The sequence below is a fragment of the Rattus norvegicus genome, chromosome 11 (genome assembly GCF_021556685.1).
Source record: "Rattus norvegicus strain SHRSP/BbbUtx chromosome 11, alternate assembly SHRSP_T2T, whole genome shotgun sequence".
Lineage (NCBI taxonomy): Eukaryota > Metazoa > Chordata > Mammalia > Rodentia > Muridae > Rattus > Rattus norvegicus.
The window spans coordinates 77,105,962-77,131,246 of NC_141544.1; the positions used below are offsets into that span (position 1 = coordinate 77,105,962).

The 25,285-nt window shown below is 39.8% G+C and overlaps 1 protein-coding gene and 1 pseudogene across 7 annotated transcripts in view; both read left to right on the forward strand.

The window, feature by feature from the left end:
• The window catches only part of Stxbp5l (syntaxin binding protein 5L), a 328,953-nt gene that overhangs the window by 22,385 nt on the left and 281,283 nt on the right, over positions 1-25,285 (forward strand). For all 7 annotated transcript variants that reach the window (XR_015632666.1, XR_015632667.1, NM_001271250.2 and 4 more), the window contains exon 3: positions 16,665-16,762. Coding sequence is in view for 5 of the 7 variants with exons in the window: in NM_001271250.2 (NP_001258179.1) it covers positions 16,665-16,762 (98 nt within the window). In the remaining 2 variants the exon portion in view is untranslated. The remainder of the gene's footprint in view (positions 1-16,664; positions 16,763-25,285) is intronic.
• Positions 22,652-22,779, forward strand: LOC120095798 (U2 spliceosomal RNA; annotated as a pseudogene).

Here is a 25,285-nt window from a genome sequence, read left to right on the forward strand (position 1 = left end):
TATCTAAACTTTCTCTTTCTTCCTGCATGGATGGAGACATATTTGATTAAAAATTAATCACTCTGCAAATATGTACTGATGACATTCCAGACATACGATCAATGAATGCATCATTTTTTCTAATTTTCCTTAATTGAAAATAGATTATTTTTCATACAATATATTCTGATTAGTTTCCCTCCCCATAATTCCTCTGAGAACCTTCCCACTTTATATTCTATAAAAGTAACTTTTATTTGCCTGGTGTAATTGTCCTGAGGCTTCCTGCCTGTCTGCTAACCTAGACCTTGTCCTGGAACCTTCTAGCTTTCTCACAATCTAATTTAGGCCTAGAATGTTTTCAACCTCTAAGACTTGCTGCTAAATAAACTCACCCCTCCTAGTTCTTTCTGATCTCTGACTGGCTGATTTAACTGGGCCATTCAGGCTCAAACTCCTCTCCAAGCTGACCGAGTCAATCTGGCTCTCTTGGCTTCTCCTGAATTGCTCTGCTTGATTCCACACTACCTTTGGCAATATGTTCTAATCTTCTTGTTCATCTCATTCTTTGGCTTGTTCTGTCTTTCCCTGTCTCTGTAAAATTCTCCTGGTAAAATTGCTTCTTTTCTTCTTTTTCTCTGCACTACTCTTTCTTAAGTAGTTTCCATTTCTTCTTTCTTCTCATAAGAATTGGGCATATCTTGTTCTATTAAATCTGTCTCTGATTCATCACTTTGTCTGCGACTCATTTAGACAACACTTTCGAACATAGATACTTCTTTCTATAAACTAACTTTACCTTCATTGTTGGGATTAAAGGTGTGTACTAAGGACTAAGCTATACTACAACTACAAATGGGTATTTTCAGTAAATAACATATTCTTGGGGTTCACATCAAATATTCTGCAATAATACTCATTCTGGAAATCATTAACTAAAATTTAAAAGTGTATTCTTTTACAACTTCTTTTTCTTGGTAAATTTTATTTAATCTTTTTTTAACAATCCAGAGTTTATCCCCGTTCTGGTCCACCCTCTGACTGTTCCGCATCCCATACCTCCCCACTACCCTGTCTCCATGAGGATGTCCCCAACCCCACAACTCCCCCACCCCTTATCCCACCAGACCTCCCCATTCCCTGGGGCCTCCAGTCTCTTGAGGGTTAGGTGCATCTTCTCTGACTGAGTTCAGAACGAGTAGACCTCTGCTGTATCTGTACAGATCTGCTGTATCTGTATCAGCTGGCCTCGTCTCAGCTGGTGTATGCTGCCTGGTTGGTAGTCCGGTGTTAAAAGATCTTGTGGGGGAGGGTCCAGGTTAATTGAGACTACTGGTCCTCCTACAGGGTCTCCTTCCTCCTCAGCTTCTCTTTTACAACTTCTTATATGTATATAATGCATTTTAGTTCTTTTTACCCATTACCTTGTTTCCCTTCCCTCCCCTCACCTAGCCTCCTCTACAACTCCTTGAATTATCCTCTGAACCAGACTACCACCATCTTTAAGATGGGCTTGCTCACAAAACATCATCACAGCTGGGCCTATTGACTTTACTTTCCTTACAGAAAGGAAAGGGTGGGGAGGATCCTGGGACCATCGCATGAGTATCTAGCTCTTCCTCCCAACTGGTCTTATATAATCATACCCTAATTGCTCTTGGTCTTGAGGAGATATGAAGGGAAGGAATTCTATCTATGCTGTCATGGGGAAGCCATCATTTATACCGGATGCACACCTTCCTGCGTGGCTACCTTAAAGTCCTGGACTTCTGCCTGTTAACCCCTCACCCATTGCTCTCCTACGAAGCCTTAGAAACGCATTGCTTCTCCCGAGCAGACTAAAGTGGGATTATACTGGGGTTTGTCGGACCCACAGGTGGAGGGTGGGTGTTCTTCACATCTCTTCTAGGGAAGGGGTTTTAGCGTCACAAGCTCAGTTCTGTGAAAGCTAGCCACCAGGGAGGAGGCTTCTGTTCATTCTAGCTTGATCTCTCCTTGTCCTCTCACCAAAGCCTGTGATGTTTTCAGCAATGGGGGTCTCACTATCAGTTTCTGATTGGCAGCCAAGAGCAAAAACAATGTTCCATGTTGGGTTTGGGGCCTTTAATAAGACCTCCCTGACTAACAACACATAGAGTGGTATCATATGCTTGCTTCTGAGATTTTTTGCTATGGCTTCTGAGAGAAACATTATTCTACATACAGGGAACCTCCATTCCTACTTTTAAACTTTTAAAAAATTTTTAATAAGCTTACAAAATGGTAAGTTTCTACATGGCTTTTTCATGACACTTACTCTTCATTGTCTGTTCACCCAAACCCCTCCTCTTCCGTACCCTCCTGTTCTCTCTATCTAGACCTCTTTTCCCACTATTTATCTCCCTTTCCAGCTCATGCCATCTGCCCTCCACTGTCCCCTCCTTAGGCCTTTCCTCTGCCCCGTGACTATTTTCTAATTTCCTGGCTTATACAGAGAGCTCCAAGTTAAATATAGAAATCTAAAGGTTTGGTATGTGATAATCTATGTACGAGAAAGAAGATGTGGCGTTCATTTTTCCAAGTCTATGTTACCCCATTTAGCGATCTTTTTCAAAAATTATCCATTTACCTGCATGGGTTTTCTTTAAAATAACTTTTTAATAAAATCACTTTATGATAAAAAAATTTAGCAGGTAGCATACCTTTTTTTTGCTCCAAAGGAAATATAACATGTAGTTTGAGAAAAATCATTTTGCATCTTACATAGAAGCATAGGAAACGTTAAAATAAGAAATTAGAGTGGTACAGACTAGACACATAATCCCCACCTCCAATCCAGAGTCTACTTTCAATGAATAATCATTTTATTAGCCTTTAGTTTTTTATGTATACTTAAGAAAATAAGAGCATAAATTCCTAATCTTTCTATTACATGGTATTTAAAATATACTCTAGCCTTGGTTTCTTTTTAAAAAACTTTTTATTGATTAAGTTTCACACATGCACCCCAGTCCCATTCATCTCCCTGTCCCCTCATATCCACTGTCTGCCCTCTCAAACTCCCTCACAAAATACAGACACACACATACACACACACACACACACACACACACACACACACACACACACACACACACCCCACCACCACCGCCACCACCAACACCACCAACAACAACATAAACAAAGTGTAGGAACCCTCTCATCATGGAAGCTGTGGTGTGTCCCAGTGTGGCCCACACCATCCACACATTTTCACTTGCAAATGTTCATTGCAATGAATCATTGATCTGGTTTGAGAGCTTTGGCTTCTGTGACACCACCAATATTGTTGACTCCGCCTGAGGCCTCCTCCCAGTTATCCTGTTGTTGCCCTGTGTCATGGAGATCCTGCGGCTTTGGATCAGCAGGACTGGCCTTTTCACATGTTCCAATCATTAGCAGATGATATGGGTTTTGGGGTGGGTCTGGGTGTTAGCCGAGCTGGTCATCCGTCTAGCTCTCTCGTACCTGCATCACCAGGGCAAGTTCTCCAGCACTGATGTGGCTAGGCCACCTGATGCTGTCATCAGCAAGTGGCAGGGTCATCTCTCCTGCTCTCAGGCCCTCAAGGCCAGCTCACCTACACCCAGACTTCAGAGCCAGCTCCACTGTGCTACCCAGTGAAGGTGCAGGACCCACTCTCCCACGTGCTGCAGCCGGTGAGGTGCAGAGCTTGCCACTCCCAGCTCATGACTCTGGACTCTGGGCAGTTTTCCCGACCGTTGGAGGTGATGAGAGGGAATGGGCACATCACCTCTGTACCTGTGCCACCTCAAGGCACATAAGTAGCAGGGTCTGCTCTCCCATACTCACACCACTAGGGTCAGCTCCACTGTGGTACCTGAGTGAGGCACAGGGTCTACTCTCCCAAGTGCTGCCGCTGGTGAGAGATGGGGCAAGCTCTCTAGAACACTTCATCTAGTGAGGGACAGGGGCAGTAATGTACACCCTCTGGACATCCACAGTGCTGTTCTGACCAGGGACAGCCCCATGTTCTCTAATGGAAATATTAGCCACAGACATTGACACCTACCTCTGCTGCTGCATAACCACAGACTCAGACATGACCCTCAGTGGCAGGTTCGACTGGAACCTCACCATGGCCTCAGGTGGTAGGGTTCGTCACTCACAACAGGCTATTCTTCTCCACCTTAGGGTCTCTAGTTTCATCTCTCTTCATAATGCTCAAGCCACTCCACTTCTCTTTCTCTCCCATCTGACTACCACACACTCACACTTTGTGATGGCTCCCACTGCAGGCTGGCGGGTGCCTGGGCGACATCCTCCACCTGTGCTGTTGTGGCATGAGGCAAGCGGGTGTCTGCCTGCCTGAGCTGTGTGCTGGAGGGCACGTTTATGGGTGGCGTGACTCTCTGTGGGTCTCTGCCTATCTTCTTCCTCCTGTGCTGCAACTGCCTGGATTTGATTGGATTTGATTTTCTGAGTCCTAGGCTTAAGACAGCTGGTTCATCAAGCTAGGGTGAACAAAGGACGGCCATCTGCCCTGCCCCTGACTAAGAACACTTCCAACAAGGTATCTCTTTGCCCATTGCCAGAGGGCACCTACAAGTTTTATAATTTCATTTTTCATCTGAATAACATTCCATTGTGTTTATATACCATGTTTTCCCACCATTCATGCATCTGTTGATGATATCTTTGCTGAATCCAATTCCTAGGTAGTATAAATAAAGCAGCAATGAACATGTGACCAAATATGTCGGTAGTGGAATATAGAGTCTTCTGAATCTATATTTAGGAGCAGTGTAGTCCTCATTCACATTAGCATTCGTTGTCAGCTTTTCCCTCTTGATTTTACTCACTGGGGTAAAATGAAATCTCAAAGTAGCTTCATTTTTATATTTCCTTGATAGCTGAGGATGGTGAATATTTTAAAAATATTTCTCATTACTTCTCCATTTGAGAGTTTCCTGTTCAGTTTCCCAGCTCAGTTTTTAAACTGAGGGTTTCTTGGTGTTTAGGTTTTTAAATCCTAGATGTTAATCCTTTGATGCATAGTTGGCAAAGATATTTAATCCCCATTTGTAGGCTTCCTCTTCACTTGATAATGTTCCCTTTGCAATATAGCAGCTTTTAAGTTTCACAAGGTTTCATTTATTGATCGTTGATCTTGTTTCCTGTGGAACCCAGGTCCTATTCAGAAAATCCTTACCTGAGCCTACATCTTTAAGTGCAGTCTTCACTCTCTCCTCTGGAAGTTTCAGTCTTAGATCTAATGCTTACATCCTCAATATATTTGGAATTTATTTTTATACACTGTAAAAGATAAGGATTAATTACTCTTCCACATTTAGACATCCAGTTTTCTAGCATTTGTTAGAAATGCTTTCTTCTGGCCAATGGGTATTTTTGACATCTTTGTCATAAACAGGTACCTCTAGGTGTGTAGACTGACATCTATATCCTCAGTTGTATGTCATTGATCAATGTGTTTATTTTTGTGCCATTACCATGCTATTTTTATGACCATGGCTCTGTATATAATAGGCATGCTGATTCCTCCAGTATTTAACTCAGAATTGTCTTAGCTATCCTGGGTCTTTTGTGCTTTCATGTGAACTTCAAGATTGTTTTTCCAATTTCTGTGAAAAATTGCATTAGAAGTTTGATGGAGATTGTGATGTATCTGCAGATTGCCTTTGGTAGGATGGCCATTTTCACAGTATTAATCCACCAACCCACTATAAAATTATTTCTAAATTTTTCATTCATTCATTCATTCATTCATTCATTCACGTAGGTTGTGAGTATGTGTATGATGTATGTTTTGTGGCATGTGGGTTCATCAATCAGGAGGATCACATCTCGTTCTTTGAGACGGTCTTTCACTGAGTTAAGATCTGCAGCCAGTAAGCCCTACCAAATCCACCTGCCTCCAACTCCTTCCCACACTGCTAAGTTAGCCTGTGGTCACGTGGGACTTTTATATATCTGTGTTAGAGGTTAAAACTCAGACCATCATGCTTGTACACAAGTACTCTTACTCACTGAGCTCCCAGTCCCCTAACAAATCTATTGTGTTTCCTGCTTTTTATATAATTTTTTTCAATTTCTTGTGTTGCTGAAATAGTTTGAACCTATAAAACAAAGATAAATAATAAATATAGGTCTTTTTCCTGATTTTAATGGGAATGATTATTGCATTTGGGATTTATTTTGTGTATTGCTATTTTTTATTATTTATCTCTTTGGGTAGTGTTCTTATAATTCTATTTTTATAAGGTGTTGTATTAAGTACTAAATTTTACCAGATAGCTTTCTAGAAACCACTGATAATCATGTTTCAGTTCTTCAAATTGTTAATGTAGTAATAATACTATCAATATACATCCTGACATTGAATTATCCTTGTGTTAATTTAAATTAATTAGGTAGTTCATTATATATAGTATTGGATTTTATGAAGACAGTTTCTTTTTTTTTTTTTTTTTTTTTGGTTCTTTTTTTCGGAGCTGGGGATCGAACCCAGGGCCTTGCGCTTCCTAGGTAAGCGCTCTACCACTGAGCTAAATCCCCAGCCCCGACAGTTTCTTTTGAAAAGTATAATGTACTTGAATCATATTTAGTCTCATCTTATGTCTTTCCTCTATTCTTCCTTTTCCAACTCACTTCTGGGATTCTCACCTCATTTTCTAATCTCCTTCCTGCTTTCACATCATGTGTATATGTATGTGTGTGTGTGTGTGTGTGTGTGCGTGTATGCATGTACATGCATGTAAATGATTTTGTGTATCTATAAAGAATTCTAGGAACAAAATGATCATAGAAAACATGTGGTATTTGATTTTTTTATGCTTGAGTTAATAAGCTTAATATGGTATCTCTAATTTCATCAATCATTCTCCCCCAAAGGACATAATTTTATTCTTCTTTATGGCTGAATAAAATTCTATTGTGTGTGTGTGTGTGTGTATGTGTGTGTATACACATATATACATACACTATATACTATACACACATATATACTATATATTTTATGTGTATGATATATATTTGTATATATGTATATATATCATATTCTTATATATTATCTATTGGCAGATACCTAGCCCAATTTCATAACTTGTGGCTATTCTGAATAGAGCTATAATAGACATAGATATTCAGGTACCTATATGGCATACTGCCTAGAGTCCTTCAGGTATGTACCCAGACGTGATATGAGAGTTCTATTTTTGGTATTTTGAGGAACCTCCATACGGATTTCCATGGTGTTAGGACAACTTACATCTGCATCAGCAGTGTGCAAGGTTTTCGTTCCTCAGCATCCTCCCCAGCATTTGTTGTTGTTTGTTTATGTAATGACAGCCACTTAGATGGAGGTTCATTTTCTGATGGCTAAGGATGTTGAGTACACTCTCATATGTTTTCTGGATTTTTATGTTTCATCATTTGAGAACTACCTGTTTATATTATTTCCCATTTATTGGTTAGGTTTTTAATGTTTCGTTTTATGAGTTGTTTATATATTCTAGATATTAATTCTCAACTTGATACAGCCTAGAGTTATCTAGAGGAGTTTAATATGGGCATTGCCTCCATCCGATTGACCTGTGGGCCTGTCTGCGGGGCACTTTCTTTATTACTAATAGGTGTAGGCTGTTTCATTCCACTGTGGGAGGTACTATCCCTAGGCAGGGAGTCCTGGACTGTGTAGGAAAGCTAGCTGAGCAGAAGCAAGGGAGGAAGTCACTAAGTAGTTTTCCTCCACGGTTTCAACCTCTGCTTCTGCTTGAGTTTCTGATCTTCCCTGACATCCCTCAATGATGGGCTGTGATCAAAAGTGTGAGCCAAATAAACTCTTTTCCTCTCCAAGTTGCTTTTGGTCATTGTGTTTATCACATTAACAGTAAGCAAACTGGAACAGAGTACTTTCTAGAAAATTCTTGCCTCTGTTTTTATCTTAAGGTATTTTCCATTAATAGTTTTAAAGTTTTAATTTTAAGATTTATTTTATTTTATCTGAATGTATATGTTTGTATATGGACATGTGCACATGTGCAGATAGCCCTAGAGGCTGGAAGAAGGTGTTGAACCCCTGGAGCTGGAGTCCCAGTAGGTTGTGAACCCCTTGAAATGGGTACTGGGAACCAAACTCAGGTTCTCTTTGGCAACAAGTGCTCTTAACTGCTAAGTCATTTCTCTAGTCCCCCAGAATTTCAACTACTATCTTTAAAAAATATTTTTATTAATAAAAATAATTTTTAAATTTAAATATATTTTGATTACATTGTTACCTTTCCCAAAGTTCTTCCAGATCCTACCCTCTCCCTGACTTCCTAACTTTAAGCTTTTTTTCTCAAAACCAAACCAAACCAAAACCTAATACAACAACAAAAAGCCCCAAAACTATGAAAACAAAATAAAACGACGCCCAAACAGGAAAAACAAAAACACCAAACTATAACCAAATAAAAGCACGCGCATGCACACACACAGACACAGACACACAGACACACAGACACACAGACACAGACACACAGACACACAGACACACACACACACACACACACACACACACACACACACACACACACACACACACTAAACACCACATATACAAACAAAAACCTGTGGAGTCCATTATCTGATGTTCAACTACTCCTGAATATGAGACTAGTGCTGGAGTGGTTGATATACATAGTGTTACTCTATTGAAGAAAATGATTTTCCCTCTCCTGGCAGGTATAAATAGCAGTTTAGTTGTTAATCTTTATGCTGGTGGCTAGGTTTTCATTTCTTCATTCATTTTTAAAACTATATAACATACAGAGGCAGATGCTCACAGCCAACCTAAAAACTAAGAACGGGGTCCCCAATGAAGGAGTTAGAGAAAGGTTTGAAGGAGCTGAAGGGGTTTGCAACCCCATAAGAACAATACCAACCAACCAGAGCTCCCAGGGACTAAACCACCATCCAAAGAGTACACATGGACAGACCCATGGCTCCAAGTGCATATGTTGGGCACCAATGAGAGGAGAAGCCCTGGGTCTTGCCAAGGCTGGATCCCCCAGTGTAGGAGAATATTGAGGAGGGAAGGGGTGGGTGGGTGAGGGAATGCCCTCATAGAAGCAGGGGGATGGGGGATGGGATAGGGAGTTTATAGATGGGAAACCGAGAAAGGGGATAACATTTGAAATGTTAAAAAAAATCCAATAAAATAAAAGAAAAAAGAAAACCTTACAACAAAATAAAATATAATCGGATAAGACAACTATTAAAGTGAAGTAAGACAGGACAAACCAATAGAAGAGTAGGAGCCCAAGAGAAGGCACAAGAATCAGAGACGTACTTGTTGGCATATCCAGGGATTTATAAACACGCTAAAGTAGACCTGATGCAGGCAGGCTCTGTGCTGTTTCAGTCTCCGTGAGTTCATTGAGCTTTGCATACGTCCATTTAGAAGGCCTTATGCTTCGGTGTTCTTCATCCCCTCCGGCTCCCACACCATTTCTGCTTCACCGTCCTTGAGGTTCCCTGAACTCCAAGGGGGTGGGATTTGATGGAAATCTCATTTAAAGCTGAATGTTCCAAGGTTTCTCACTCTCTGCACAATGTCTGGCTGTGGGTCTACATATCTGTTCCCAAGTGCTGCAGCGCGATGATGGCTGAACAAGGAACTCATCTCTGAGTATATCAGAATAATCTTTAGGAGTCATAACTGTCATCACTGGTTTATTTCTTTTATTAGACCAGCATTATTTGGTTTTACTTCATACGTTATTGTCTTTGGTCCATTTTCAATCGATTTTTGTACAGTGTGTCAGATAAAAGTTTTATTCTTCTGCATGTGGCTATCTGATTTTCCACCTTTTCTTTTTTTTTTGCCATTTATTGAAGAGGCTGCCATTTATTTGGCACTTTTGTCAAAACCCAAGTGGATGGAGCCACATGCTTTACCAAGTTGTCCATTATATTCCTCTGAGCCACGTGTCTGTGCTTGTGCCGGTGCCATGCTGCCTTTGTTACTATGGTTACTTGGGTTCTCAGGTGTAACAGCACACCTCCTTACCCACTGGGCTTTACTGCCATTCCCATATGTTTTTTAAGTTATTGTGACTGCGACTCTTTTTCTTTTTTCTTTCTAGGCACATTTGTTTTTGGTGTATAGAAGAACTATTGATTTTTGTTTATCTTGTGTACTGTTTATATTGAATATTGTGTATTGTGTGTTTTGTATATTGTATAAAGGTTATAAGAGTTTTCTGATGGTAACTTCAGATTCTCTCATATGCAAGATCATAGCATCTGAAAGTTGTATGAATTGATGTGAAGAATTGTATATTTTATGATGCTATTATCTACAGGCGTTGTTTATTTGATTAGAATGCCAATATTTTTTAGAGCTCTTACTTTATTCAGGTAGTCACATTATACATGATCCAAAAGCATCCAAGTAATAACTCAATTAAAACCATATTTTAAGTATTGTATTTTTAAGCATCACAGGCAAAATGCCACATTTGCCTATGATATCACTAATATAAGATCACATCTGCAGCTTGGTAGCCACCAACCCGTTAGGCATAGCTTCCTTAGCGGTGAACTGTTTGGAGTCACTTGTCTGGACAGTAGGGTTTTGTTATTTTGTTTGTTTTGTTTCCCAGCTCTGAATAGCCGTGGAGAGCTCAGCAGAGCAGAAGCTGGGAGAAACGGCTCAACCTTGGCACAGTGCCCAGTGTGTGCAATCATAACAGCATTCTCCAGCTTTGGGGCCTTTTCCTTAGTGAGATGTCCATGGTTTGTGTGAGCTACCTCAGACTCTAAAGTCTCTTGTCCCGAGCAGCCAGCTAGAATACCATTTAACTGATATTTCTTGTTGACCTTTTTGGTCTGGGTGACCAGTCTGTGGACAAGAGGTGGGTATTGAAGTTATATACTACTACCGTGTTGAGGTAAATTTGTGACCATGTTCAGTGCATATATGTGTAGAATTGAGACACCATCTGGATAGATTGTTTTCTTCATCAATGCTTGCTATCTTCTAAATAATTTTCACTTGGAGTCTACTTTGTCAGACACTGGCCTTGCTACACGTGTGCCTTCTGTGCCCACTCTCAGACTACCTTCTATCCTTCAGGTACCCTTGTCCCAGCCCTTACCCTAAGGCTGTTTGTGTTTGACAGTGAGGTGAGTTTCTATAGGCAATAAATATATTTATTTATTTTAAAACCCCATCCCTTGGGACAGGTCTTCTGATTGGGACATTAAAAGCATTAACACTTGTAGTTATAACTTAAAGGTGGGTACCTAGTCCTTCCATGCTGCTGTTTGTGATGTCCGCTGCTTTCGTATCTTACTGGCCTATACCCCATACTCTTGCTGAAGCTTCCCAGATGTGTTTATCTTTTCTCTACCTTATGTAGGATTCATCTGAGGATTTCTGTAGCTCTGGCTTAGTGGTCGTAATTCCTTTAGTTTGTATTCATAGTGAAGCGTGTTATGTCTCCTCCCGTTGTGAAGGACACCCTTTTTTATAGTGTAACCTGGGTTGACAGCTATTGCACTTTCTCATTCCACACTCATAGCTTTTAGTTTCTATTAAGGAAGTCCCTCTTACTCTGATAGGCTTCTGATGTAACTTTGTGTTTTTCTTTTGTAGCTTTTAGTATGCTTTCTCTGTTGTGAACATTTAGTGTTTTAACTGTAGTCAGACATGGGTTGTTTCTGGTGTTGTTCGATCACATAAATGCAGCTTATAACTTGGTGGCTACCCCTTTCCCTATGTTTGGGAAATTTTCTGCTGAATATATTCATTATTTTATTGAATATATTCATTATTCTTTTAACATGCTTTTTTTCTTCTAAGCTTATAACTTAAAAGTTTGTTTTTTTAAATGATTTTACATAAATCACATGTGTTCTGCTCATATTTTTTAAACATTGTCAGAATATTCTAATTCAGGAACTTGTTCATGGTATTTTTTTCTTCACTAAATTCATTATATTAGTGAGGCTTTCCACTGAGTTTATAATTTGACTTAATTGAGTGTTCCATTTCCAGTCTGAGTTTTTCGATATTTCTCTATTGAATTTTACTTTCACAGTCCATATTGACTTCCCCTTTTTTTATTATGTTGTTGACTTCAATTCTTCTTTAATCCATTAAGTATTTTGTGAACTACTATTCCCCTTCTCCTGATTTTTGTTTTGCTTTAGAGACAGTCTCACTGCATTGCTCTTGATGACCTGGAATTTACTATGTAGAGCAGACTGGCCTTGAAATCACAAAGATCTGCCTGCCTCTGCCTCCCAAGGGCTGGAATCAAAGGCATGTACCACCTTGATTAGAAACTTTGTTTCCTCTCTGTTTTAAAAACAGACTTATTCTTTTGAAGATTTTATCTTTTCAGTTTTAATTATTTTAATTTATGTGCATTGAATATTTTATGTTTATCAGTGTTTTGTCCACATATATGTCTGTGAACCATTTTCATGTCTGGTGCCCAGGGAAGCCAGAGGAGAGCATAGGATTCCATAGGACTAGACTTATAGATGGTTATGAGCTGCCATGTAGATGCTGTGAAGTGAACCCATGTCTTCTGGAAGAGCAACCAGTGCTCTTAACCACTGAACTGTCTCTTTAGCCTTGGTTTTTGAATCTCTAAATTCATTCTCATTGGAGGGCATCACTATGGAATTAGTAAAGTTTTTGAGGTGTATTGTTGCTTTGATGTTCATGTTTCTGTTTTTGTGTTAGGATTTGTGTATCTGTGATTAGAGGCTCTGTCAGGTTTGTTTGCTTGCTTGTTTGTATCACTTACATTCTTTCAGTGGAAGTGTTTCTAGTGTTCAAATAGCAATAGGTTGCAATAGCAGGGCATAGTGGCTGAGGTGTCATTTCCTCCTACTGGACTAGTGGTGTAACTTAGTAGTCACATTCTGAGCCCACATCTTCAGGACACAGACTCTGAACCCTGTATTACTCCAAGGGTATAATTCTATTAGAATAAATAGCGAAATAGATAGGCCCACGTATGATAACACAGAAAGAGTTCATTAAAACGCAACTGTCTTACTAGTTTGAAAGTTTCAATAATTTTAGTAAGTAAAGGAGCACAGTATTGTGTGCATGAAAGTATTAGTTAGAATGTGTGTAGACAAGAACAGAGTAAGACTAGCAATTCCTATTAGTATGAGAAAGGGAAAAGTAGAGGAAAGGACAAAGAGAAGTGGGGACAACAGAGACAAAGGAAGGACTAAAGGTGGAATGGAAAGAGGAAGGAAACAAATGCAACCAGCAATCTGAAACACATGGGAAAGCTGACGCAGGCTCCCCCATCCCTGGACTCTGGGGCAGACTGTGTTGTTTGGGGAAAGGATACCAAAAGGAAAAAAGAAAAGAGGAGGACTGACAGCACCAAATAAGAGGATAGAAGGGAAGCAAAAGAACTGGGTTGGGTTGTAGAGTCTGAATGTAATTTCTCACTGGGCTGCAGCTCTGATCTTGCCTCTAGAGATTCCTTTGAGGATCACGGAAGCGAGGTATACTCCTGGGTAGTCTTAGTTTGATGTAGATGTTGGCCATGCCCCTGAGTGGTATTTTGCTGGTCTGGTTGTGAGTACTAGTTATACCTCAAGACTGTTTTTATGGTCTGGCTAAGGATGCTGGTCATGCTTTTGCATGTGATCAAAGGTATCTTCAAAGCCCTCTGTGTTCCCCTTCAAAGGTAAATTAGTAGCCGGATATGGTGGCACATGCCTTTAATCCCAGTGCTTGTGCAAAGGCACACAGATTTCTGAGTTGAAGGCCAGCCTTGCTCAGCTAGTAAACTATGTAGTAAGACCCTAACTCCAAAAAAACAAACAAACGAACAAAAAAACAAACAAAAACAAAGCCAGGATGAATTAGATCAGATTTCTGCTTCACTAAATGTGGTACAGTTCTCATCCACAACCTCTTTACTCTGCGGTGAAGAGTGTTTTTCAGTCCAGGTTTCAGAGTTTAATCTCAAGACACTTGTTCTGTTTTCTGAGTGTGGGTCAGGAAGGACTGTCATGCTCCTCACTAAATGGCCATTGTTGGGGCACCGGTGGAAGGGGAAGCCCTTGGTCCTGCCAAGGTTGAACCCCCAGTGTAGGGGAATATGGGCAGTGGCAGTAAAGGGGATGGATGGGGGGAATACCCGTATGGGGGGAGAGGGGAAATGGGGGCTTATGGACAGGAAACCGGGAAAGGGAAAAACATTTGAAATATAAGTAAAGAAATCTATCTAATAAAAAAGAAAGAAATAGAAAAAATGGTTTTAAGAAAAACAATACCAACCAACCAGAGCTCCTAGGGACTAAACCACCATCCAAACAGCACACATGGTCAGACCCATGGCTCCAGCTGCATATATAGCAGAGGATGGCCTTGTTGGGCACCAACGGGAGGAGATGAAATGTAAATTAGCAAAAGTAAAAGTTAAGAAGTAGCAAAGTAAAAAATGCGGGTATGGAAAAAAAATGCTTTTTGAGACTGTCCCATCCAGCACAGAGAGGAGAGGGTTTTCCTGCTGTCTCCCCTTTCTGCTGATGCAGCTGTCACACGCCGCTTTTGTGGACTGCAGACATTCCCAGGCTCTGTGTTTTGCTGCCATCTGCAGTTGCTCTTGCTCTGGCTCGTCGCCGCCGAAGGAGTGGCCCATCTCTCTAGAGCAGGCTCTGGACTTCTCTCTGTTGCACTCTACAACTTTCCACCTTCATTTTGTTTGTGAAACTAGAGATTTTCTGTCATTCCCAACCTCTCATAATAGCTGTTCTCTGCCTATCCCCAGTTTCCTCTCCACAGATTCTAGCTAACTGTTGCTAGGTGACGTTCGCCATCTTTAGCCCTGAAAGTTTGCTTAAATCCAACAGAAACACACTTTAAAATTTCCTTTTCTTTTCCATACCAGAGAAATAGTGCCAATAAGCTTTTGGCATTATAGAGAATTATTTGTATTTTAACTTTTTCTGACAATACTGTATCAATTTAAATATTACCAGGTCATTTTATTAATCAAAACAACCAGTCAGCATCACAAACTTCAATGATAAATTCACAAAAGTAATAGTGACACAAGTATAGCATTCCCACAAGATTTCTTTTAAAAGTAACATTCGCAAAGAGACTTATAGAATAAAATTATATTAATTTCTCTGTTTACACCTGTAATTATTATGTGAGGAGATAGAAGTTCCTTCAGTTTGAAGCTGAGTCCTACAGGGATCCAAATTTAAGGAAGGAAAAGGGTGAAATAAATTAATACTGATGTTAAAAATGTATAAAGATATATAAAGTATATGCATCTAGTCTATGTTCTCTTTCATATATACCTAAAGATGATGTAATTATACTTGACATAATATTTCAATTTTTGGAATAAACAATTTGAAATAGTCACAGTTCATTATTGACTTCATTGATGAATTGATAATATTTAGCATTTTGTGCTTATGCTCATAAATATTTTTCTTTACAATGCTTAAAATAATATGAAATTATATAAGCCGTACAATAGGATGAGTTTCCTCTGGTATTATTGCCATATTAAAAGTAGTATTTTATCTCTCGTGTCCTTTTATTTTCAGCCCATTCTGCTAATGAACCCAGGCCAGCTTCTTTCTGTCACTATAGGTTGCTTGCATGTCATTTGATTGTTTGACTCTATCTCACTAAAAATATGTATCTTATATTCATCACTAAATGAAATTTGGGCATTTGAGAGAAGAATGTAAGGTTGAATTAACAACAAAGTACATAAAAAATGACTAAGTTAAAAAATGATTTTGACCCCATGGAGTAAACAATTTGTGTGGCAGATTAAGAAAGTAGCAATAGTACAATCAAATAGTTATGCTTTCCTGGGAGCTAGGCATATAGTATGTACCTGCCTATATGTAATGGAGGGTGAAGTAGAAGAGAAAATGCTTTTCCTAAAAGTTACTGTGTAGCAGAAAAGATGTCAAGATATATCAGGCAAAAATATCTTACTATCAGAAGGGAATACAAATTGAATCTAGAAAGGAAGATATTAAAGAGAGACAGGGCAGATGAGTTTTAACTACTACATTGTTTCCTATAGAATTTTCTGACTTGTTAATCCATATGTGTGAGAGTTATAGAGAACAAAACTAAAGGGGGGAGAGACAAGTTGGACATAAAACTGCACTGCATCAGTCACAGAGCTTTCGATGATCATTCATGTTGCTGCACCTGTTAGTAATTAATATATTTTAATTGTTACATGGTATTTCATTTCATGATTGTACCACACTTGTTTTTATTTAATTCTTTTACTGATAAGCACCTGAACTATTTCTGATTTTCTACTGTTATGATTAAAGTCACTAGTGTTATAGTTATGAAAATAATTTTGTGGACATATGCCTTAAATTTTCTTAGGTGCATATGCAATGGAATTGCCAGGGCTTGTTGTAGGTACGCATTTACTTTTTTCTCTTTTTTTTTTTTACAATTTGTAAGATAGTTTTCTAAAGTGGTTTTAAAATAGCACATTAGTACTCTCATCAAAAGCATATGAGAGCTATGCTATTCCATGTTCCTTATTTTCTTCATGTAAAGCTAATTAAAGTCATTCTGGTGGCCATGTACTAGTTCCTTGTCATTATTCTAAGGTTTGCTTCCCTGACGACTGCTCCCACTCTTTACTCTCTTTCAGACAGTTCGGCACGGTTTTCCCTATCAGCCCACAGCATTGGCCTTTGATCCAGTCCAGAAAATCCTGGCTATTGGAACGAGAACAGGTGCTATACGAATGTATCCTTAATTCTTGTTAATTATTTTCTACAAAATGCCAATTTTGTTTGCTTTAACCTTAAAATAAGTAAAGATTTTACAACCAAATAAAATGTATCGCTTCCTTATAAATGAGTAACTACTGTGAAGATCACCACTGTCAAGTTTCTTTGTATAACTTTTGTCTTTGAGGTCACTGTTGATGTCTCTTCTTTAACTTCTGTTATTGCTTTCTTGTGTCAGTATTTTTTTTTCTGATCAGTCTAGTTAGAAGCTTATCAATTATACATGAATATTGAACTTTTGGGCTCATATTTCTTTATTGTTTACTTCTATTCTACCACATTAATTTCTACTTTGGTCTTTTAAAAATTTACTTTGGTTTCAGTTTGTCCCTTTTTAGTTTCTTAAGGTAGAAAGTCACTAGTGTGATAACTTTTTATAATATGTGCATATAGTGCTATAGGTTTACTCCCAAATGCCTTTTAGTGTCTTCTCTATTTTTTAAACTAAACCTTTTATTCTGAGATTTATATTCAGGTGTAAAAAATGTTTCTGTGAAATCTCATGTACTCTTTGACCTGGTTTTCTTTTACCTGTAACATTTTATAAACCTGAAATGCGTTACCACAGCTAGGGATCTGGAGAGATGGCTCAGTTGTAAGCACACTTGTCACTCTTGCAGAGGACCGAAGATTGGTTCCTAGGACCAGTATGGTGGCTCCCAACTGTCTATACTCCACTCCAGAGGATTTGTGCACTTTTCTGCCTTCTGAGGGTGCCAGGCATACACATGGTTCTCATAATTCATATAGGCAGTCATGCACACACATAAAAATCTTTTTTTTATTAACTTGAGTATTTCTTATATACATTTCGAGTGTTATTCCCTTTCCCGGTTTCCGGGCAAAAATCCCCCTCCCCCCCCCCCCTCCCCCCCTTATGGGTATTCCCCTCCCAACCCTCCCCCCATTGCCGCCCTCCCCCCAACAGTCTAGTTCACTGGGGGTTCAGTCTTAGCAGGACCCAGGGCTTCCCCTTCCACTGGTGTTCTTACTAGGATATTCATTGCTACCTATGAGGTCAGAGTCCAGGGTCAGTCCATGTATAGTCTTTAGGTAGTGGCTTAGTCCCTGGAAGCTCTGGTTGCTTGGCATTGTTGTACATATGGGGTCTCGAGCCCCTTCAAGCTCTTCCAGTTCTTTCTCTGATTCCTTCAACGGGGGTTCTATTCTCAGTTCAGTGGTTTGCTGCTGGCATTTGCCTCTGTATCTGCTGTATTCTGGCTGTGTCTCTCAGGAGCGATCTACATCTGGCTCCTGTCGGTCTGCACTTCTTTGCTTCATCCATCTTGTCTAATTGGGTGGCTGTATATGTATGGGCCACATGTGGGGCAGGCTCTGAATGGGTGTTCCTTCAGTCTCTGTTTTAATCTTTGCCTCTCTCTTCCCTGCCAAGGGTATTCTTGTTCCCCTTTTAAAGAAGGCGTGAAACATTCACATTTTGATCATCCGTCTTGAGTTTCATTTGTTCTAGGCATCTAGGGTAATTAAAACATTTGGGTTAATAGCCACTTATCAATGAATGCATACCATGTATGTCTTTCTGTGATTGGGTTAGCTCACTCAGAATGATATTTTCCAGTTCCAACCATTTGCCTACGAATTTCATAAAGCCGTTGTTTTTGATAGCTGAGTAATATTCCATTGTGTAGATGTACCACATTTTCTGTATCCATTCCTCTGTTGAAGGGCATCTGGGTTCTTTCCAGCTTCTGGCTATTATAAATAAGGCTGCGATGAACATAGTGGAGCACGTGTCTATTTTATATGTTGGGGCATCTTTTGGGTATATGCCCAAAAGAGGTATAGCTGGATCCTCAGGCAGTTCAATGTCCAATTTTCTGAGGATCCTCCAGACTGATTTCCAGAATGGTTGTACCAGTCTGCAATCCCACCAACAATGGAGGAGTGTTCCTCTTTCTCCGCATCCTCGCCAGCATCTGTTGTCACCTGAGTTTTTGATCTTAGCCATTCTCACTGGTGTGAGGTGAAATCTCAGGGTTGTTTTGATTTGCATTTCCCTATGACTAAAGATGTTGAACATTTCTTTAGGTGTTTCTCAGCCATTCGGCATTCCTCAGCTGTGAATTGTTTGTTTAGCTCTGAACCCCATTTTTTAATAGGGTTATTTGTCTCCCTGTGGTCTAACTTCTTGAGTTCTTTGTATATTTTGGATATAAGGCCTCTATCTGTTGTAGGATTGGTAAAGATCTTTTCCCAATCTGTTGGTTGCCGTTTTGTCCTAACCACAGTGTCCTTTGCCTTATAGAAGCTTTGCAGTTTTATGAGATCCCATTTGTTGATTCTTGATCTTAGAGCATAAGCCATTGGTGTTTTGTTCAGGAAATTTTTTCCAGTGCCCATGTGTTCCAGATGCTTCCCTAGTTTTTCTTCTATTAGTTTGAGTGTGTCTGGTTTGATGTGGAGGTCCTTGATCCACTTGGACTTAAGCTTTGTACAGGGTGATAAGCATGGATCGATCTGCATTCTTCTACATGTTGCCCTCCAGTTGAACCAGCACCATTTGCTGAAAATGCTATCTTTTTTCCATTGGATGGTTTTGGCTCCTTTGTCAAAAATCAAGTGACCATAGGTGTGTGGGTTCATTTCTGGGTCTTCAATTCTATTCCATTGGTCTATCTGTCTGTCTCTGTACCAATACCATGCAGTTTTTATCACTATTGCTCTGTAATACTGCTTGAGTTCAGGGATAGTGATTCCCCCTGAAGTCCTTTTATTGTTGAGGATAGTTTTAGCTATCCTGGGTTTTTTGTTATTCCAGATGAATTTGCAAATTGTTCTGTCTAACTCTTTGAAGAATTGGATTGGTATTTTGATGGGGATTGCATTGAATCTGTAGATCGCTTTTGGTAAAATGGCCATTTTTACTATATTGATCCTGCCAATCCATGAGCATGGGAGATCTTTCCATCTTCTGAGGTCTTCTTAAGTTTCTTTCTTCAGTGTCTTGAAGTTCTTATTGTACAGATCTTTTACTTGCTTGGTTAAAGTCACACCGAGGTACTTTATATTATTTGGGTCTATTATGAAGGGTGTCGTTTCCCTAATTTCTATCTTGGCTTGTTTCTCTTTTGTGTAGAGGAAGGCTACTGATTTAATTGAGTTAATTTTATACCCAGCCACTTTGCTGAAGTTGTTTATCAGCTTTAGCAGTTCTCTGGTGGAACTTTTGGGATCACTTAAATATACTATCATATCATCTGCAAATAGTGATGTTTTGACTTCTTCTTTTCCGATCTGTATCCCCTTGACCTCCTTTTGTTGTCTGATTGCTCTGGCTAGAACTTCAAGAACTATATTGAATAAGTAGGGAGAGAGTGGGCAGCCTTGTCTAGTCCCTGATTTTAGTGGGATTGCTTCAAGTTTCTCTCCATTTAGTTTAATGTTAGCAACTGGTTTGCTGTATATGGCTTTTACTATGTTTAGGTATGGGCCTTGAATTCCTATTCTTTCCAGGACTTTTATCATGAAGGGGTGTTGAATTTTGTCAAATGCTTTCTCAGCATCTAATGAAATGATCATGTGGTTTTGTTCTTTCAGTTTGTTTATATAATGGATCACGTTAATGGTTTTCCGTATGTTAAACCATCCCTGCATGCCTGGGATGAAGCCTACTTGATCATGGTGGATGATTGTTTTGATGTGCTCTTGGATTCGGTTTGCCAGAATTTTATTGAGTATTTTTGCGTCGATATTCATAAGGGAAATTGGTCTGAAGTTCTCTTTCTTTGTTGGGTCTTTGTGTGGTTTAGGTATAAGAGAGAGTAATTGTGGCTTCGTAGAAGGAATTCGGTAGGGCTCCATCTGTTTCAATTTTGTGGAATAGTTTGGATAATATTGGTATGAGGTCTTCTATGAAGGTCTGATAGAATTCTGCACTAAACCCGTCTGGACCTGGGCTCTTTTTGGTTGGGCGACCTTTAATGACTGCTTCTATTTCCTTAGGAGTTATGGGGTTGTTTAACTGGTTTATCTGTTCCTGATTTAACTTCGGTACCTGGTATCTGTCTAGGAAATTTTCCATTTCCTGCAGATTTTCAAGTTTTGTTGAATATAGGCTTTTATAGTAAGATCTGATGATTTTTTGAATTTCCTCTGAATCCGTAGTTATGTCTCCCTTTTCATTTCTGATTTTATTAATTTGGACACACTCTCTGTGTCCTCTCGTTAGTCTGGCTAAGGGTTTATCTATCTTGTTGATTTTCTCAAAGAACCAACTTTTGGTTCTGTTGATTATTTCTATGGTCCTTTTTGTTTCTACTTGGTTGATTTCAGCTCTGAGTTTGATTATTTCCTGTCTTCTACTCCTCCTGGGTGTATTTGCTTCTTTTTGTTTTAGAGCTTTTAGGTGTGCTGTCAAACTGCTGACATATGCTCTTTCCTGTTTCTTTCTGCAGGCACTCAGCGCTATGAATTTTCCTCTTAGCACACCTTTCATTGTGTACCATAAGTTTGGGTATGTTGTACCTTCATTTTCATTAAATTCTAAAAAGTCTTTAATTTCTTTCTTTATTTCTTCCTTGACCAGGTTATCATTGAGTAGAGCATTGTTCAATTTCCACGTAAATGGCATTCTTCCCTTATTGTTATTGAAGACCAGTTTTAGGCCGTGGTGGTCCGATAGCACGCATGGGATTATTTCTATCTTTCTGTACCTGTTGAGGCCCGTTTTTTGACCAATTATATGGTCAGTTTTGGAGAAAGTACCATGAGGAGCTGAGAAGAAGGTATATCCTTTTTGCTTTAGGATAGAATGTTCTATAAATATCCGTTAAGTCCATTTGGTTCATGACTTCGTAAACATCTGTCTACGTCTCTGTTTAATTTCTGTTTCCGTGATCTGTCCATTGATGAGAGTGGGGTGTTGAAATTTCCCACTATTATTGTATGAGGTGCAATGTGTGTTTTGAGCTTTAGTAAGGTTTCTTTTACATATGTAGGTGCCCTTGTATTTGGGGCATAGATATTTAGGATTGAGAGTTCATCTTGGTGGATTTTTCCTTTGATGAATATGAAGTGCCCTTCCTTATCTTTTCTGATGACTTTTAGTTGAAAATTGATTTTATCTGATATTAGAATGGCAACTCCAGCTTGCTTCTTCCGACCATTTGCTTGGAAAGTTGTTTTCCAGCCTTTCACTCTGAGGTAGTGTCTGTCTTTGTCTCTGAGGTGTGTTTCCTGTAGGCAGCAGAATGCAGGGTCCTCGTTGCGTATCCAGTTTGTTAATCTATGTCTCTTTATTGGGGAGTTGAGGCCATTGATGTTGAGAGATATTAAGGAATAGTGATTATTGCTTCCTGTCGTATTCATATTTGGATGTGAGGTTATGTTTGTGTGCTTTCATTCTCTTTGTTTTGTTGCCAAGACGATTAGTTTCTTGCTTCTTCTAGGGTATAGCTTGCCTCCTTATGTTGGGCTTTACCATTTATTATCCTTTGTAGTGCTGGATTTGTAGAAAGATATTGTGTAAATTTGGTTTTGTCATGGAATATCTTGGTTTCTCCATCTATGTTAATTGAGAGTTTTGCAGGATACAGTAACCTGGGCTGGCATTTGTGTTCTCTTAGGGTCTGTATGACATCTGTCCAGGATCTTCTGGCCTTCATAGTTTCTGGCGAAAAGTCTGGTGTGATTCTGATAGGTCTGCCTTTATATGTTACTTGACCTTTTTCCCTTACTGCTTTTAATATTCTTTCTTTATTTTGTGCGTTTGGTGTTTTGACTATTATGTGATGGGAGGTGTTTCTTTTCTGGTCCAATCTATTTGGAGTTCTGTAGGCTTCATGTATGCCTATGGGTATCTCTTTTTTTAGGTTAGGGAAGTTTTATCACTTCTCGGCCTTTTGGCTAAGATCAAGTGTAGGTTAGGGAAGTTTTCTTCTATGATTTTGTTGAAGATATTTACTGGTCCTTTGAGCTGGGAGTCTTCACTCTCTTCTATACCTATTATCCTTAGGTTTGATCTTCTCATTGAGTTCTGGATTTCCTGTATGTTTTGGACCAGTAGCTTTTTCTGCTTTACATTATCTTTGACAGTTGAGTCAATGATTTCTATGGAATCTTCTGCTCCTGCGATTCTCTCTTCCATCTCTTGTATTCTGTTGGTGAAGCTTGTATCTACAGTTCCTTGTCTCTTCTTTTGGTTTTCTATATCCAGGGTTGTTTCCATGTGTTCTTTCTTGATTGCTTCTATTTTCATTTTTAATTCCTTCAACTGTTTGATTGTGTTTTCCTGGAATTCTTTCAGGGATTTTTGTGACTCCTCTCTATGGGCTTCTACTTGTTTATTTATGATTTCCTGGAATTCTTTCAGGGATTTTTGTGACTCCTCTCTATGGGCTTCTACTTGTTTATTTATGATTTCCTGGAATTCTTTCAGGGATTTTTGTGACTCCTCTCTATGGGCTTCTACTTGTTTAATTATGTTTTCCTGGAATTCTTTCAGGCATTTTTGTGATTCCTCTCTGTAGGCTTCTACTTGTTCTCTAAGGGAGTTCTTCACGTCTTTCTTGAAGTCCTCCAGCATCATGATCAAATATGATTTTGAAACTAGATCTTGCTTTTCTGGTGTGTTTGGATATTCCATGTTTGTTTTGGTGGGAGCATTGGGCTCCGATGTTGCCATGTAGTCTTGGTTTCTGTTGCTTGGGTTCCTGCGCATGCCTCTCACCATCAGATTATCTCTAGTGTTACTTTGTTCTGCTATTTCTGACAGTGGCTAGACTGCCCTATAAGCCTGTGTGTCAGGAGTGCTGTAGGCCTGTTTTCCTGTTTTCTTTCAGCCTGTTATGGTGACAGAGTGTTCTGCTTTCGGGCGTGTAGTTTTCCCTCTCTACAGGTCTTCAGCTGTTCCTGTGGGCCTGTGTCTTGAGTTCACCAGACAGGTCACTTGCAGCAGAAAAGTTGGTCTTACCTGTGGTCCCGAGGCTCAAGTTTGCTCGCGGGGTGCTGCCCAAGAGCTCTCCGCGGCAGCAGCAACCAGGAAGATCTGTGCCGCCGTTTCCGGGAGCTTCAGTGCACCAGGGTTCTAGGTGGCGTTTGGTGTTTTCCTCTGGCGTCCGAGATGTGTATGCAGAGTGCAGTCTCTTCTGGTTTCCCAGGCGTGTCTGCCTCTCTGAGGGTTTAGCTCTTCCTCCCACGGGATTTGGGTGCAGAGAACTGTTTATCCGGTCTGTTTCCTTCAGGTTCCGGCGGTGTCTCAGAGGCAGCGGTCCTGCCACTCCTGGGCCCTCCCCCACGGGAACCCAGAGGCCTTATACAGTTTCCTCTTGGGCCAGGGATGTGGGCAGGGGTGGGCAGTGTTGGTGGTCTCTTCCGCTCTGCAGCCTCAGGAGTGCCCACCTGACCAGGCGGTTGGGTCTCTCTCCCACAGTGTCTGGGAGCAGAGAGCTGCTGCGGACCGCGCCATAAAAATCTTAAAAATAATACTCTACCCTTCTACAGTCACCTTATTTTTACAAAGAGGCCAACAATGCACACTGGAGAAAAGATAGCATCTATAACAAATGGTGTTGGTAAAACTGGGATAGCTACATGTGCAAGAATGAAACTAGATTTTTCTCTCCAACTCTTCACAAAACTCAACTCCAGTGTGTCATAGACTTCAATGTAAGATTTGGTATCCTGAATCTCAAGTAAGGAATACACTTGAACTTATTGGCAAAGGCAGATTTAGTCACTGCTAGCGGGGGTGTAAACATGTGCAGCTACTAAAGTTATCAGTATGGAGATTCTTTAAAAACCTAGAAATAGGTCTACTACGTGATCAGCTATGCCACTCTTGGACACACACCTAAAGCTGTGTGTATGGTGGTTTGAATGAGAATGCCTCACATAGGCTCTTATACTTGAATGTTTGGTCCCTTGTTGGTAGAACTAATTGGGAAGGATTTGAAAGTGTGGCCTTGTTGGAGGAGGAATGTCACTTGAGGTTTCAAAAACCCACACCAGGATGAGTCTTTCTCTTTCTGCCATCAACTTGTGGATCAGAAGTACTACTGTTCAAGTGCTATGTCTGCCTGTCTGCTGCCGTGCTTCTTGCCGTGGCAATCATGAGCTCATCCATTGAAATGTAAGCAAGGTCCAATGAAATCTTTTCTTTTATAAGTTGTCTTGGCCGTGGTGGCTCTTTGTGGCAATAGAAAAGTAAATGAGATAAACTTTATGTCCTGTTGTAGAGAAGCTTGCTCATCTGTGGTCACTGCTTCTCTAATCACAATAATCAGGAAGTGAAAATAACCTAGCTGTCCATGAATATATGCTATATCTAAAAATGGAACATCATTAATCTGTAAGAAGAATGAAATTGTAAAATTTGTACATAGATGGATGAATCTGGAAATAATTCTGAGTGACCAGAAGGACAGATGTTCTCTCATTTGTGAATTAGCTTTGCATCTTCAAAATATGTGTGTTTCATTAGCAATGCCCATAGATATCAAGAAACTAGTAAGGAACTATG